At 38.8% G+C, this 15,787-nt stretch overlaps 1 protein-coding gene across 9 annotated transcripts in view; it reads left to right on the top strand.

Annotated features, from left to right (window-relative positions):
- ankrd54 (ankyrin repeat domain 54) overlaps positions 1–15,787 on the top strand; it is an 86,476-nt gene that overhangs the window by 10,749 nt on the left and 59,940 nt on the right. For all 9 annotated transcript variants that reach the window (XM_069909814.1, XM_069909809.1, XM_069909811.1 and 6 more), the window contains exons 3-6: positions 3,485–3,583; positions 5,105–5,176; positions 6,775–6,822; positions 7,978–8,102. In XM_069909814.1, coding sequence (XP_069765915.1) covers positions 3,485–3,583; positions 5,105–5,176; positions 6,775–6,822; positions 7,978–8,102 — 344 coding nt within the window. The remainder of the gene's footprint in view (positions 1–3,484; positions 3,584–5,104; positions 5,177–6,774; positions 6,823–7,977; positions 8,103–15,787) is intronic.

Raw genomic sequence — 15,787 nt, 5'->3', positions numbered from 1 at the left:
TCTTTTTCTATATTTGCTATTTCCCTTTCCAACTGCTCTGTTTCCTTAGTTACATAACTTATTATTTGCCCTCTGATGAACGCTTTCATTGCGTCCCATAGTATAAACTTATCTTTCACTGATTCCTTATTTATTTCAAAGTACATTTTAATTTGTCGTTCAATGAATTCTCTAAAATCCTGCCTTTTAATAGCATGGAGTTTAATCTCCATCTATACATTCTTGGTGGGATGTCCTCTAACTCTATTGTCAATAACAGGGGTGAGTGGTCCGATAATAGTCTAGCTTTATATTCCGTTTTCCTAACTCTGTCTTGCATGCGAGCTGACAACAGGAATAGGTCTATTCTTGAGTATGTTTTATGTCTACCCGAATAATATGAATATTCCTTTTCCTTTGGGTGTTGTTTCCTCCATATATCCAAAAGTTGCATTTCTTGCATCGATTTAATTATAAATTTGGTTACTTTGTTCTTTCTGTTAATTTTTTTTCCAGTTTTATCCATGTTTGAATCCAAATTAAGGTTGAAATCCCCTCCTATTAGTATGTTCCCTTGCGTGTCTGCTCTCTTCAAAATGATATCTTGCATAAATTTTTGATCTTCTTCGTTAGGTGAATATACATTGAGTAAATTCCAAAACTCTGAATATATCTGACATTTTATCATTACATATCTCCCTGCTGGATCTATTATTTCCTCTTCTATTTTGATTGGTTCATTTTTACTGATTAATATAGCTACTCCTCTGGCTTTTGAATTATATGATGCTGCTGTTACATGTCCTATCCAATCTCTCTAATTTCTTGTGTTCCACTTCAGTTGTGTGTTTCTTGTACGAATGCTATATCAATTTTTTTCTTTTTTCAGTAAATTTAGCAGTTTCTTCCTTTTGATTTGGTTATGTATTCCATTAATATTTAAAGTCATATGGTTCAACATAGCCATTTCATACTTTGTTTATCTTTCCTTTCCGTTTCCTCATCATCACCTTTCCTTCTTATCCATTTCTGCTTTCTTTTTTTTGAACTCATTATAAGACAACATTTCTAAAACATAAAATATTTCCATTATTCTCCTATCTAAAATTCCTTTAACCCCACTATCCCCTCCCCTTCCTGAGTTGCCCTTTGTCCCTTGTCTGGCAACCACATCTCCCCTCTCCATTTGGATTTGCGAATTCACTCACAAGCGTCAACTGATTTCGCAGTAACCGTAACTCTTCCCCACCCAGCCCCCCCAGAAAAGATTTTAATCTTCATATATAACAAAGGTCACGCTCTTAATTCCCCCCATATTTCCTTTCTTCCCTTTCTTTCCCTTCTTAGTTCTTACCTATACTCTTTTTTATATATACATACAAACATATATATACCTACATACACACATATATAGTTTGTGGTCATTTTTGTTCTCGTTACATATCTTCATCTCTCTGTCTGCTTTGTAGTTGTTCTGCAAATTTTCGTGCTTCCTCCGGATCCAAGAATAGTCTGTTTTGCTGCCCTGGAATAACTATTTTAAGTACCGCTGGATACTTTAGCATAAATTTATATCCTTTTTTCCATAGGATCGTTTTTGCTGTATTGAACTCTTTCCTCTTCTTCAGGAGTTCAAAACTTATGTCTGGATAGAAAAAAATTTTTTGACCTTTGTATTCCAGTGGCTTTTTGTCTTCTCTTACTTTCTTCATTGCTTTCTCCAACATATTTTCTCTTGTTGTATATCTTAAGAATTTTACTAAAATGGATCTTGGTTTTTGCTGCGGTTGTGGTTTCGGGGCTAATGTTCTATGTGCCCTCTCTATTTCCATTTCTTCCTGTAATTCTGGTCTTCCTAGGACCCTGGGGATCCAATCTTTTATAAATTCTCTCATATTCTTGCTTTCTTCATCTTCCTTAAGGCCCACTATCTTTATATTATTTCTTCTATTATAATTTTCCATTATATCTATCTTCTGAGCTAACAGCTCCTGTGTCTCTTTAACTTTTTTTATCAGATTCTTCTAATTTCTTTTTTAAGTCATCTACTTCCATTTCTACGGCTGTTTCTCGTTCTTCCACCTTGTCCACTCTTTTTCCTATATCTGACATGATCATCTCTAATCTATTCACTTTTTCTTCTGTACCTTTTATTCTTCTTTTTATTTCACTGAATTCTTGTGACTGCCATTCTTTTACTGTTTCCATATATTCTTTAAAAAAAATATCCATGTGTACTTGCCCTTCCCTTCATCTTCCATTTCTCTGTGTTCTTCCTCTTCTTCTGAGTCCACTCCAGGATCTGTGTCCTTTACCTCTGTCTCTTCTGGTTTTCTTGTTGGGTTGTTTGTTTTATTTTGTTGGGTATTTTTGGTCTTCTTATTTTTACTAGAAGTGTCTTGCTGCTGGTCTTCTTCCTCTGGGTTGGTCATCTGTTGTTTCTTTGATTTCTTTTTAATCTCTTCTTTCTTGTTCTCGTTATTTTCAGTGTTTTCCTCTTGCTGCTTTGTTGTGGTTGTCAATTTCAGCTGTGGAGATCTACTCCTCAGCTGGTCCCCCCTCCCGTCAGTGTTATTTTTGTCTTGTGCATCGCGCATGTGCGACTCCTCGCGCATGCGCGGTTGCGCACTTTTGTTTGGCTCCGTGAGGCATTTTGGCTTTTCTTTCTTCGCTGCCATTTTCTCCACACCTTTACTTTCACTTTATTTTGGTTTTTGTGTTTGTGCCTTTGTATTTTCACTGTTTTTTTTACTTTTCTGGAGAGGGCTGGAGTTCCCCGACTGGCCACTACTCCATCACGTGACTCCCTCAGCATCTTCATTGTTGAGGTTTTTCATTGCTTGGTTCAGCATCATGCTGAAGAAGATTGAAAAGAGGGTTGGTGCGAGAACGCAGCCTTGCTTCACGCCATTGTTAATGGAGAAGGGTTCAGAGAGCTCATTGCTGTATCTGACCCGACCTTGTGGGTTTTCGTGCAGTTGGATAACCATGTTGAGGAACTTTGGGGGGCATCCGAGGTGCTCTAGTATTTGCCAAAGCCCTTTCCTGCTCACGATGTCGAAGGCTTTGGTGAGGTCAACAAAGGTGATGTAGAGTCCTTTGTTCTCTGCACTTTTCTTGGAGCTGTCTGAGGGCAAAGACCAGGTCAGTAGTTCCTCTGTTTGCGCGAAAGCCACACTGTGATTCTGGGAGAACATTCTCGGCGACACTAGGTATTATTCTATTTAGGAGAATTCTAGCGAAGATTTTGCCTGGAATGGTGAGCAGCGTGATTCCCCTGTAGTTTGAGCTATATACAATATAAAATATAACATAATCTGTCACAGTTTTCTGTGCTGTAATGCTCTATTGTTTGAATTCCTCATCTTCACCAATGGGGAGTTGAGTCCTTACAACTAGTTGTAACAAAATTTACTAAAATGTGACTCGATTTGGAAATGACTGAATGCTTGCCATTTGTTCCATTAATTTTATATAATGAAGTAACCTTTTCTGCTTTGTTTAGTGAGCCAGTTACTTGAAGGTGGCACTGATCCATGTATAGCTGATGACAAAGGCAGGAGTGCCCTTCATTTTGCCTCTTGTAATGGAAACAGTTCAATTGGTGAGTGAAACTGGAGTAGCGTGTTTTTTTTTTGTTTTCCCACTGTTTTCCTTACCTTTTGAATTACTCTTCAGTTGTAACTGTGCATAAGTAGTTGGGTGAAATGTGTGCATTTCCAGTTATCCAGTTGAAGGAAGAATGTGACTGTATTTGAGAGAGTGCAAGAAGATTTGCTGGGAAGTTTTGCTGTATTCATGGGGAAAGATTGGAGAGGAGGCTGGATGGAGGTGTATAAGATAAGAGGCATTGTCCAGATCAGCCATTCTCAACAAGAGCCCTTTTGGCTCACCCCTTCCCCGGGGGCCAAAGAACATGTAAGTAAATGCCTTGTTTTCACCTCGTGTAACATTTTTTTTTTGTTTTGTGTCATTAGTAGAAAAGAAGTATGGAAGAAACCAAAACTTGACTGTTTCACTGGGAAATGAGCCCATAAACTTTGGTGGGGGGGGGGGGGGAGAAGCAAAAAAATTTGTTGCGAATGATTGGTATAGACGGTCAATCTTTTTACCATCAGAAGGGTATCTAAACCTGTGCTAAATGTGTGAGAAAAATATTTTAAGGGAAAGTTTTTTTTTCCCTTCACAGATGTGTGGAACTGGCAGCCAAAGGAGGTGGTAGAGTCGGAAACAATTGCTACGTTTAAGATAGTAAGATGGCGTCGTGTTCGGCACAGACATCCTGGACTGTTCCTGTGTTGTCGTATTCTGTGTTCTTTGTTAAAGATGTTGGGACAGGCAGTTCCAGGAAAGGCATAGAAGGAGACAGACCTAGTATGGGATTAGTGTCGATGGACAAAAGGTTTGGTATAGATCTGGTTGGCTGAAGAGCCTGTTTCTGTTCGGTACAAATCTATGATGCTAAAGGGTGATTACGTTTTCTCACCACTGTTGTAATCTCTACAATTGTTAGGATTCTTACTTTTGCACTTTTTTAAAAACTCTCTGTACTGCACAGTTTGTTTACATGTGTTGGTTGAAGATAGTTTTTTGCACTGCTATTAAATGGTAATTCTGCCTCTCCCACAGGAAAAAAAGAATCTCAGGATTGTATGTGATGTCATGTGTGTAATCTGAAATCTGTGATAATGTGCAAAAAAAAGCACAATTGTTCTTGGGAAAACAATCTCTTGACATTTGATGTTATCTATAACTGGCCATTCTCAACCCTTTCTTTTTGCCATGGTACCCTTAAGACTCTACTCTAAGTTTATTGGGCCTCCTTCCCTGTGAAGCAGTCATGTTTAGTTGGTTTCTTCCGCACTTCTACCGACTGCATAAAAATATTTTATTATTTCAGTCCGTGGGCCCCACCCCCCTCCCAATGTCCTTTGGCCCTTGAGGGGGCATTTAGCCCACACTGAGAATGAATGATCTACATTTTCATTATTTAATTAGTGACAGATGATCAGAAGGAATAGAAATTGGGTGGAATAATGGCCATGATGTATTGAACAGGCCCGAGGAGCTTCTGCTTCATTTTCTAGTGTTAGAAACCTAACCTTGTTTTCTTGTGCTGCTTTAGTCCAGTTGTTATTGGATCATGGTGCAGACCCCAACCAGAGGGATGGACTAGGAAACACACCATTACACCTGGGTATGTTGGAATTTTTAACACTTCTGGTAGTGGTAATGAACTTGAGTAGTCGGGAAATCCAAACTGCAAAAAAGGATTTGATATATATGAAAAATATCATCAGACTTAAAAGCATTGACTTCAGATGATTTCAAATGTGTTTGAAATGGGTCACCTGATCCCTGAGTATCTTTTAGCTTCTATTTTACAAGGAGTGCATTCATTTTCAATCCATCACTGCCTTCCTGAGGCAGCAAGAGACACGCATGTGTCATCCTTGTCAGTGACACGTTTGACTGTCAGTGGGTAAAACAAAGTAGTTTGACTCTGAAGAGGGTTCTGGCCCGAAATGTTCCATCCATTTCTCTCCATGGATGCTGACTTGCTGATTCCTTCAAAGCCCCGTTACTCAAGATAACAGCATCTCCAGTTTCTAGTTTACCATTTATTTTGTTCCACGTGGTTCTGAATCAATCATTGGGTTACATTGTCTAAGGCTGGATTATCTGAATTAATAAAAGATCAGAAAAACTGCAGATGCTGTAAATCTGAAATTGAAACAGCATTTTCTGGAATCATTCGATAGGCTGAACATCATCTGTGGAATGAGAACCAGAGTTAATGTCAACAACTGTTCATCAGAAGTGGGAAGGACAGAGGTCAAGTTGTCTTTAATATGCAGAGAGGGTGGGTATAGCTATAATAAAGGAACCAAAGAAGAATTAATAACAAGGAAGGCTGTTTGCCCTGGACAACGAAGATTTTGCTTCCTGAACACTTTTGGGTGTATTTTATGGATTTTGAGCTGCTGATCAAGAAAATCACTTCAACATTTTTCTATTGGATACTTTTTAAAAAAAAAATATATATAAAATATTTGGTGATTTCCTGTTATGTTTTAAATATACGAGTACATTGCCCACAAAGCCAGCTGTTTTGATCAATCCAAGCATGCCTGTGCATGCACTCAGTGTAGGTGCTATGCAAATATTGTCTTTGGCCTGGGCAGGCTGAGTCAGATTAGATGCAGACAGGCTACAAAAAGCAGCTCACATATACAGATGCTGTGCATTACATTGATAGAGATTGAACGCAGGTTAATGCGCATGTTCTTCAAGCAATAGCATAGAGAGTGTACGTAACAATACCATTTATTGAGGAAGATTCAATACAACAGAAATCTCTTGTCAACGTCGCAACAGCTGCGATACATTCTGTATACGCTTAAGGCTCAAAGATGCAGCCTGACTGCACTTATTAAGAAAATTGGTGACCAAGACAAACCCTGGGCTCCTCACATCTGTTGTGCAACATGTGCAGTCAACCTGAGAACATTATTATGCGATTTAAACATCCTAAATTCGATGAAAGTTAATTTAATGTTTCTCCATCATCCTATGTGATGCAACAAATCTGAAATTTTCTTTGCGTTCAGCTTGAAGTTCTCTCTCATAATCCCTAAAATTTTTTCAGGAAGCCAACACTTTCGGGGGGGGGGGGGGGGGGGCGGGGGAATTGTTGTCCAGTTTTGCATGCCTCCTATCTTTAAAAACATTCCTTGTGCTTCAATGCTGTATGTTTTAAAATATTATTTAGCATTTGATTCTGTTACTTCACAGCTGCCTGTACAAACCACGTACCAGTGATCACTACACTGTTAAGAGGAGGTGTGTAAGTTCTACTAATTTTCATTTGCACATTAGTTATAGTCTTAATTCACAAGGGTCCTTCTAATAAGATTATTTTTCATATATTAATACAATTCACTGATGTACAAGTGTCCATAAGCAGCCCACTATCATTCCTCGAGCAGTGCAGGTGAACCTGCACTAACTTTGCTAATGCTCAGATTAATAAAATTGAAGGTTCTTTGTTGGGAGGATGATTTTCCTTGGAATGGGGACAATTGATTATGGTAACTTGTTTTGCTTGAACAAATCAGTTGCATAATGTTGTTTATCCCTTTACCATTTTCTATTTAAAAAATTTTCTCTGAGTGAAATATGACATTGACCATGTCTGGATCTTTTCAGGCCACCTGGAAAATTCAATCAGTTATTGTTAGCCACCCTTAAAATCGCAGTGTGATTTGTGCATCAGGGCCACATGGAGTGGAATTGTTTCTTGTGCAAAAGAGCACTACAGGAAAACTGGGACCTGGGAGAGCCTGTAGTTGGGCAATCCCTGCTCCATCAATGGATTGGGAGGCTTGAAAGGCCTGGACATCTTCCTTGCATTAAAGGTAGTCCTCTTCTATCTCACTGCCCACCCTTGGTAATTAGTACCAGTCTCCAAAATTTCTCTCTTGGTCAGACTCCCAGTGGGAAGGATGGAGAGAGGGAGAGATTGCTTGCTTTGAGGAAGACCCTCTGCCTGCTAGTTGTGGTTTCCTCTGCTTGCCTTGTTCTATTTGGGTAGCACGGTAGGTGTTGCGGTTAGCACAATGCTATTACAGCGCTGGCAATGTCTGTAATCCCATGTCCTTGTGAGTTTCCTCTGGGTGCTCCAGTTTCCACCCACCGATCAAGAACTTAAGGGGATTGTAGGTCATTTGGGTGGCACGGGGTCATGGGCCGAAAGGGCCTGTTACTGTGCTGAATGTCTAAATTTTAAATAAAAATTAAAAATTGTTATTGGATTCCTTCCCCTTGTTTTCTTTCATGTAGTCGACATTAGTTCACCTGCTTTTACATGACTTAAAAATTGCAGGTGATTTGTTTTGAGTTGAAGCAGCATTTTAGGCAGTGCAAGCTTGAAGCTCCTGGCCTGTTTTCTGAACAGCTGTACAAGGCTGACAGGGAGCACTCCATTGTTGTCTTCAGGTGCTCGAGTGGATGCCCTGGATCGAGCAGGAAGGACTCCACTTCACCTTGCACGATCTAAATTGAACATCTTGCAGGATGGACATTCACACAGTCTGGAGGCTCTGCGGGCTGAGGTGAAACAGGTAAGGGAAGGTCTTCTACCTCATTTGATGTTGATCAGGAATTATCAGGGGTTTTAAAACTCTGATTTTCTTTATATCAGTGGTCTCAACCTTTTTAATTCCACGCGTACCACATTAAGTACCGTATATGCCGTTGAATAGGACCATTCATGTACATAGCGACTCCTGGAATTTTCATCTAAAATATTGGCATTGAGTGATATTCTTCGAATAAGACTATTTCTTCCCCCCCCCCCCCCCCCCACCTCCCACCAAACTTTACCCTGCCTTCTCATGCTTAACGGCTGCGTGACGTCATGTTTAAACTTGGAGAAGATTCGATGCCTAATTTCCAATTTGAATGTAAATTTTCAAACACTGTGGGGACCCTTTTTGAATTACCTTTACCATCTTTGATTTGTTTTAAAGGTAGAAGTGTTGACTCGTGAGGTAATTTATCACTGTCTTTTTTTTTGTTGTCCAAATAGCTTCTTTCTTGGTAGTGGGTTTAGATTTCCTCTTTTTTTAAAATAATACAATATAATCTGATTAAAATGTGGGGTATCTTGGATGAAATTATATGATTTAAATGTAATGTATCTTTTTGAATTTTGATATTTATCCATATATACGCTATTTTTGGATGTGAAATTTCAATGTTAATAACGATTTTGAAAAAGAAAAGCATTTTTCCCGCCAGTTGTCTTGTGCTCTCCTTTCTTGTTGTGGGCATCCCCACTCCTCAAGGACTGTCACGGTTCAAGAAGGCACTTCCATCTTTTTTTTTTATTTTTTATTTTTCACACCATAAATTACATTAGCCATGATATACACTTTTTCTTTTTCACACATTTACAGTGACTTTTTCTCCCCCCCCCCTCCCTCCTCCCAAGCCACCCCCCCACCCCCCCCCGCTCTCATCCATCTTAGGTATACAATCTAGGTTGCATTAATTCAGTCAGACAATGTTGTCATTCAACAAAAATACACCAGAAATTCTACAGAGTCCATTCTTTTCTTTCCTTCTCCTTCCATCAACTTAGGTAATGTTTGTCCCCGGTAGGTTTTCGCTATTGTATTTAATGTAAGGCTCCCAATCTTGTTCGAATATTTCAATATTATTTCTTAAACTATATGTTATTTTTTCTAATGGAATACATTTATTCATTTCTATATACCATTGTTGTATTTTCAAATTATCTTCCAATTTCCAGGTTGACATAATACATTTTTTTGCTACGGCTAGGGCTATCTTAACAAATCTTTTTTGAAGGCACTTCCATCTTGAGGTCAATTAGAGATGGACAATTAAATGCTGGCTCAGTTTGTGAAGTGCGCATGCCTTGAATGAATTTAAAAAATAGATTTCCGATTTGTTTTCAGAGTACATACACAACATGACATTCAACCCTGAGATTCTTTTTCCTGCAGGCGATGCAGAATTATCACTTATTAGTAGTGAAAAAAAAAATGACTCAATGTACACATGTAAACAAACTCTACAATACAGAGAGGAAAAATGCAAAAGTATGAGTCCTTAAATGGGTCCCTAGCTGAAATTGTTGTTGGGGAGTCTGATGGTGGAAGGGTAGCAGCTGTTCCAGAACCTGGTGGTGCGAGTCTTGTGGCACCGATACCGCTTTCCTGATGGCAGTAGTGAGAACAGAGTGAGTGCTGGATGGTGTGAATCCTTGATGATTGTTGCTGCTCTCTGACGGCAGGGTTTTGCCTGTGATGGCCTGGGCTTTATGTTCAGGGGGGTATTGGTGTCCCCATACTAGACCATGAAGCCACCAGTCAGCACACTTTCCACCGTACATCTGTAGAAATTTACCAGGGTTTTTGATGTTATAATTAAACCTCCGCAAACCCCTGAGGCAGTAGAGAAGCTGACGTGCTTTCTTCAACAATACCATTAGTGCGATGGGTTCAGGAAAGATCTTCCGAGATGGTGGCTCCCAAGAACTTAAATTTGCTCACCCTCTCTGCCTGTAAAGATCACTGGATCGTACACCTCTGGTTTTCCCTTCCTGAAGTCAACAATCAGCTCCTCTGGTAGGAGTCACGTGATGGAGTAGTGGCCGGTCAGGGAACTCCAGCCCTCTCCCGAAAAGTTAAAAAAAAAACCACACAAAGCACAAAGGTACAAGATTAAAATTTATAATAAAGTAAAAATAAAGGTGAGAAGAAAATGGCAGCGAAGAGAGAAAAGTCGAAAACAACGGGAAGAAAAGAGGAAGAAAGAATGTCGGAAGAAGAAGGTGAAGGCCTTACCTGTCCAAAGAGGCCCGCTGCAGAGAGAGAAGCCCGCTCCCGCAGGTCAGTGGATGTCCCGGGCTCAGGACTACAAAATGGCTCGCAGAGCCGAGTAAAAGTGCGCATGAAAAAAAACACACTGATGGGAGGGGGGAACAGCTGCGGAGTCGATCTCCACAGCTGAGAGAGACACCTGCAGCACAGCAACAGGTGCAGAACACAGACAATAACGACAACAAGAAAGAAGAGGGTAAAAAGAAAACAAGGAAACAACAGATGGTCAATCCAGAGGAAGAAGAAGAAGAACAGAAAGAAGTGGAAAAAGAAGAGAAAGGCAAGACAATGGATGTATTTTTTTTAAAGAATATATGGAATCAGTGAAAGAATGGCAATTACAAGAATTTAATGAGATAAAAAGAAGAATTAAGAATGCAGAAGAAAAAATGAATAAAATGGAAATGGCCATGTCAGAGATAGGAAAAAGAATGGAAAATATGGAACAACGAGAAATAATTGTAGAAATGGAAGTAGAGGACTTAAAAGAGAAATTAGAAGAATCTAATAAAAAAGTTAGAGGCACATGAGCTGTTAGCTCAGAAGATAGATATAATAGAAAACTATAATAGAAGAAATAATATAAAGATAGTGGGCCTTAAGGAAGATGAAGAAGGCAAGAATATGAGAGAATTTATAAAAGATTGGATCCCCAGGGTCCTAGGAAGACCAGAATTACAGGAAGAAATGGAAATAGAGAGGGCACATAGAACTTTAGCCCCGAAACCACAACCGCAGCAAAAACCAAGATCCGTTTTAGTAGTAAAATTCTTAAGAAATACAACAAGAGAAAATATATTGGAGAAAGCAATGAAGAAAGTAAGAGAAGACAAAAAGCCACTGGAATATAAAGGTCAAAAAAATTTTTTCTATCCAGACATAAGTTTTGAACTCCTGAAGAAGAGGAAGGAGTTCAATACATCAAAAACGATCTTATGGAAAAAAGGATATAAATTTATGTTAAAGTACCCAGCGGTACTTAAAATAGTTATTCCAGGGCAACAAAACAGAGTATTCTCGGATCCAGAGGAAGCAAGGAAATTTGCAGAACAACTACAAAACAAGCAGAGAGATGAAGAAATGTAATGAGAGTAAAAATGACCACGAACTATATGTATGTGTGTAAAGGGGTATATATGTGTGTGTATATATATATATATAGTGTGTATACATGAATGTATCCGTATTTAGAGGAAAATATATAGAGTATAGACAAGAATTAATAAGGGAGGGAAAGGGAATAGAGGGAATAAGGAGGGAATTAAAAGAGTGACCTTTGTTACATATGAAAATTGAAATCTTTTCTGGGGGGGCTGGGTGGGGAGGAGTTACGGTCACTACAAAATCAGTTGACGTTTGCGAGTGAATTCGCAAATCCAAATGGAGAGGGGAGATGTGGTTGCCCGACAAGGGATAAAGGGCAACTCAGGAGGGGGAGGGGAGAATGGGGTTAAAGAAGTTTTAAATAAGAGAATAAGGAAAATGTTTGATGTTTTAGAAATGTTGTCTTATAAAGTGTTCAAAACAAGAAAGCAGAAATGGATAAGAAGGAAAGGTGATGATGGAGAAACAGAAAGGGAAGATAAACAAAGTATGAAATGGCTACGCTGAACTATATGACTTTAAATATTAACGGAATACATAACCAAATTAAAAGGAAGAAACTGCTAAATTTACTGAAAAAAGAAAAAATTGATATAGCATTTGTGCAAGAAACACATTTAACTGAATTGGAGCACAAGAAATTAAAGAGAGATTGGGTAGCGTCATATAATTCAAAAGCAAGAGAAGTAGCTATATTAATTAGTAAAAATGTGCCAATTAAAATAGAAGAGGAAATAATAGATCCATCAGGGAGATATGTAATGATAAAATGTCAGTTTATGCAAGATATTTTTTTGAAGATAGCAGATACGCAAGGGAACATATTAATAGGAGGGGATTTCAACCTGAATTTGGATTCAAATATGGACAAAACTGGGAAAAAAATTAACAGAAAGAACAAAGTAACCAAATTTATAATTAAATCTATGGAAGGAACGCAACTTTTGGATATATGGAGGAAACAACACCCAAATGAAAAGGAATATTCATATTACTCGGCTAGACATAAAACATACTCAAGAATAGACCTATTTTTGTTATCAGCTAGTATGCAAGATAGAGTAAGAAAAACAAAATATAGAGCTAGAATATTATCGGACCATTCACCCTTGATATTGACAATAGAGTTAGAGGACATCCCTCCAAGAATGTATAGTTGGAGATTAAACTCCATGCTACTTAAAAGGCAGGATTTTAGAGAATTAATTGAAAGACAAATTAAAATGTACTTTGAAATAAATACGGAATCAGTGAAAGATAAGTTTATACTATGGGATGCAATGAAAGCGTTCATTAGAGGGCAAATAATACGTTATGTAACCAAGATGAAGAAGGACTATAATCAGGAAACAGAGCAGTTGGAAAGGGAAATAGTAAATATAGAAAAAGAATTAGCAATGAAGGAAGATGCAACTAAAAGAAGAGAATTGGCAGATAAAAAAATAAAATATGAAACATTACAAACATACAAGGTGGAGAAGAATATAATGAAGACAAAACAGAAATATTATGAATTAGGGGAAAAAACGCACAAAATTCTAGCATGGCAGCTTAAGACAGAGCAAGCTAAGAAAATGGTATTGGCATCAAGGAAAAAAGACAAACAAATCACATATAATCCAACGGAGATCAAGGAAAACTTTAGAGAATTCTATGAACAATTATACCAAACTGAAAACTAAGGGAAAGAAGGGAAAATAGATGAATTTTTAACTAAAATTGAACTACCAAAATTACAAATAGAGGAACAAAATAAATTAACAGAACCATTTGAAATAGTAGAAATACAAGAGATAATAAAAAAATTACCAAATAATAAAACACCAGGAGAGGATGGATTCCCAATAGAATTCTATAAAACATTTAAAGATTTATTAATTCCTCCCCTCCTGGAAGTAATCAACCAGATTGATAAAACACAAAGCTTACCAGATTCATGTAAAACAGCAATAATTACAGTAATACTAAAGCAAGGGAAAGATCCACTCACACCAGCATCATATAGACCAATATCATTACTTAACACAGATTATAAGATAATAGCTAAACTATTAGCAAACAGATTAGCAGAGTATGTACCTAAAATGGTAAATCTAGACCAAACTGGATTTATTAAAAAAAGACGCACAACAGACAATATTTGTAAATTTATTAACTTAATTCATGCAGTACAAGGGAGTGAAGCGCCAACAGTAGCAGTTGCTTTAGACGCAGAGAAGGCCTTTGACAGAGTAGAATGGAATTATTTATTCAAAGTATTGCAAAAATTCAGTTTACCAGAGAAGTATATTAATTGGATTAAAGCATTATATAAGGGGCCATTGGCGAAAGTGACAGTAAATGGATATATATCAAAGCAATTTAACTTAAGCAGGTCCACATGGCAGGGATGCCCACTATCACCCTTATTGTTTGCGTTACCTATAGAACCACTAGCAGAATTGATAAGAACAGAAAATAATATGAAAGGGATAAAAATAAAAGACAAGGAATATAAAATCAGTTTATTTGCGGATGATGTTATAATATACTTCTTTTTTCTTCTTTGGCTTGGCTTCGCGGACGAAGATTTATGGAGGGGGTAAAAGTCCACGTCAGCTGCAGGCTCGTTTGTGGCTGACAAGTCCGATGCGGGACAGGCAGACACGGTTGCAGCGGCTGCAGGGGAAAAATGGTTGGTTGGGGTTGGGTGTTGGGTTTTTCCTCCTTTGCCTTTTGTCAGTGAGGTGGGCTCTGCGGTCTTCTTCAAAGGAGGTTGCTGCCCGCCAAACTGTGAGGCGCCAAGATGCACGGTTTGAGGCGATATCAGCCCACTGGCGGTGGTCAATGTGGCAGGCACCAAGAGATTTCTTTAGGCAGTCCTTGTACCTTTTCTTTGGTGCACCTCTGTCATGGTGGCCAGTGGAGAGCTCGCCATATAACATGATCTTGGGAAGGCGATGGTCCTCCATTCTGGAGACGTGACCCACCCAGCGCAGCTGGATCTTCAGCAGCGTGGACTCGATGCTGTCGACCTCTGCCATCTCGAGTACTTCGACGTTAGGGATGAAAGCGCTCCAATGGATGTTGAGGATGGAGCGGAGACAACGCCGGTGGAAGCATTCTAGGAGCCGTAGGTGATGCCGGTAGAGGACCCATGATTCGGAGCCGAACAGGAGTGTGGGTATGACAAAGGCTCTGTATACGCTTATCTTTGTGAGGTTTTTCAGTTGGTTGTTTTTCCAGACTCTTTTGTGCAGTCTTCCAAAGGCGCTATTTGCCTTGGCGAGTCTGTTGTCTATCTCATTGTCGATCCTTGCATCTGATGATATGGTGCAGCCGAGATAGGTAAACTGGTTGACCGTTTTGAGTTTTTTGTGCCCGATGGAGATGTGGGGGGGCTGGTAGTCATGGTGGGGAGCTGGCTGATGGAGGACTTCAGTTTTCTTCAGGCTGACTTCCAGGCCAAACACTTTGGCAGTTTCCGAAAAGCAGGACGTCAAGCGCTGAAGAGCTGGCTCTGAATGGGCAACTAACGCGGCATCGTCTGCAAAGAGTAGTTCACGGACAAGTTTCTCTTGTGTCTTGGTGTGAGCTTGCAGGCGCCTCAGATTGAAGAGACTGCCATCCGTGCGGTACCGGATGTAAACAGCGTCTTCATTGTTGGGGTCTATCATGGCTTGGTTCAGCATCATGCTGAAGAAGATTGAAAAGAGGGTTGGTGCGAGAACACAGCCTTGCTTCAAGCCATTGTTTTTTTTTTAAATTTTTTATTTTTCACACCATAAATCACATTAGCCATGATATACACTATTTCTTTTTCACACATATACAGTGACTTTTTCTCCCCCACCACCCCCCCACCCCCCCCCCCCCCTCATCCATTTTAGGTATACAATCTAGGTTGCATTAAGCCAGTCAGACAATGTTGTCATTCAACAAAATTACACCAGAAATTCTACTGAGTCCATTCTTTTCTTTCCTTCTCCTTCCATCAACTTAGGTAATGTTTGTCCCCGGTAGGTTTTCGCTATTGTATTTAATGTAAGGCTCCTATACTTGTTCGAATATTTCAATATTATTTTTTAACCTAAATGTTATTTTTTCTAATGGAATACATTTATTCATTTAAATTTAGTAGTTTCTTCCTTTTAATTTGGTTATGTATTCCATTAATATTTAAAGACATATAGTTCAGCGTAGCCCTTTTATATTTTGTTTATCTTCTCTTTCCGTTTTTCCATCATTACCTTTCCTCCTTTTCCATTTCTGTTTTCTTATTTTCAACTCTTTATAAGACAACATTCCTACAA

The sequence above is a fragment of the Narcine bancroftii genome, chromosome 13 (genome assembly GCF_036971445.1).
Source record: "Narcine bancroftii isolate sNarBan1 chromosome 13, sNarBan1.hap1, whole genome shotgun sequence".
NCBI classification, from domain to species: domain Eukaryota; kingdom Metazoa; phylum Chordata; class Chondrichthyes; order Torpediniformes; family Narcinidae; genus Narcine; species Narcine bancroftii.
This window is presented reverse-complemented; position numbering and strand designations above follow the sequence as displayed.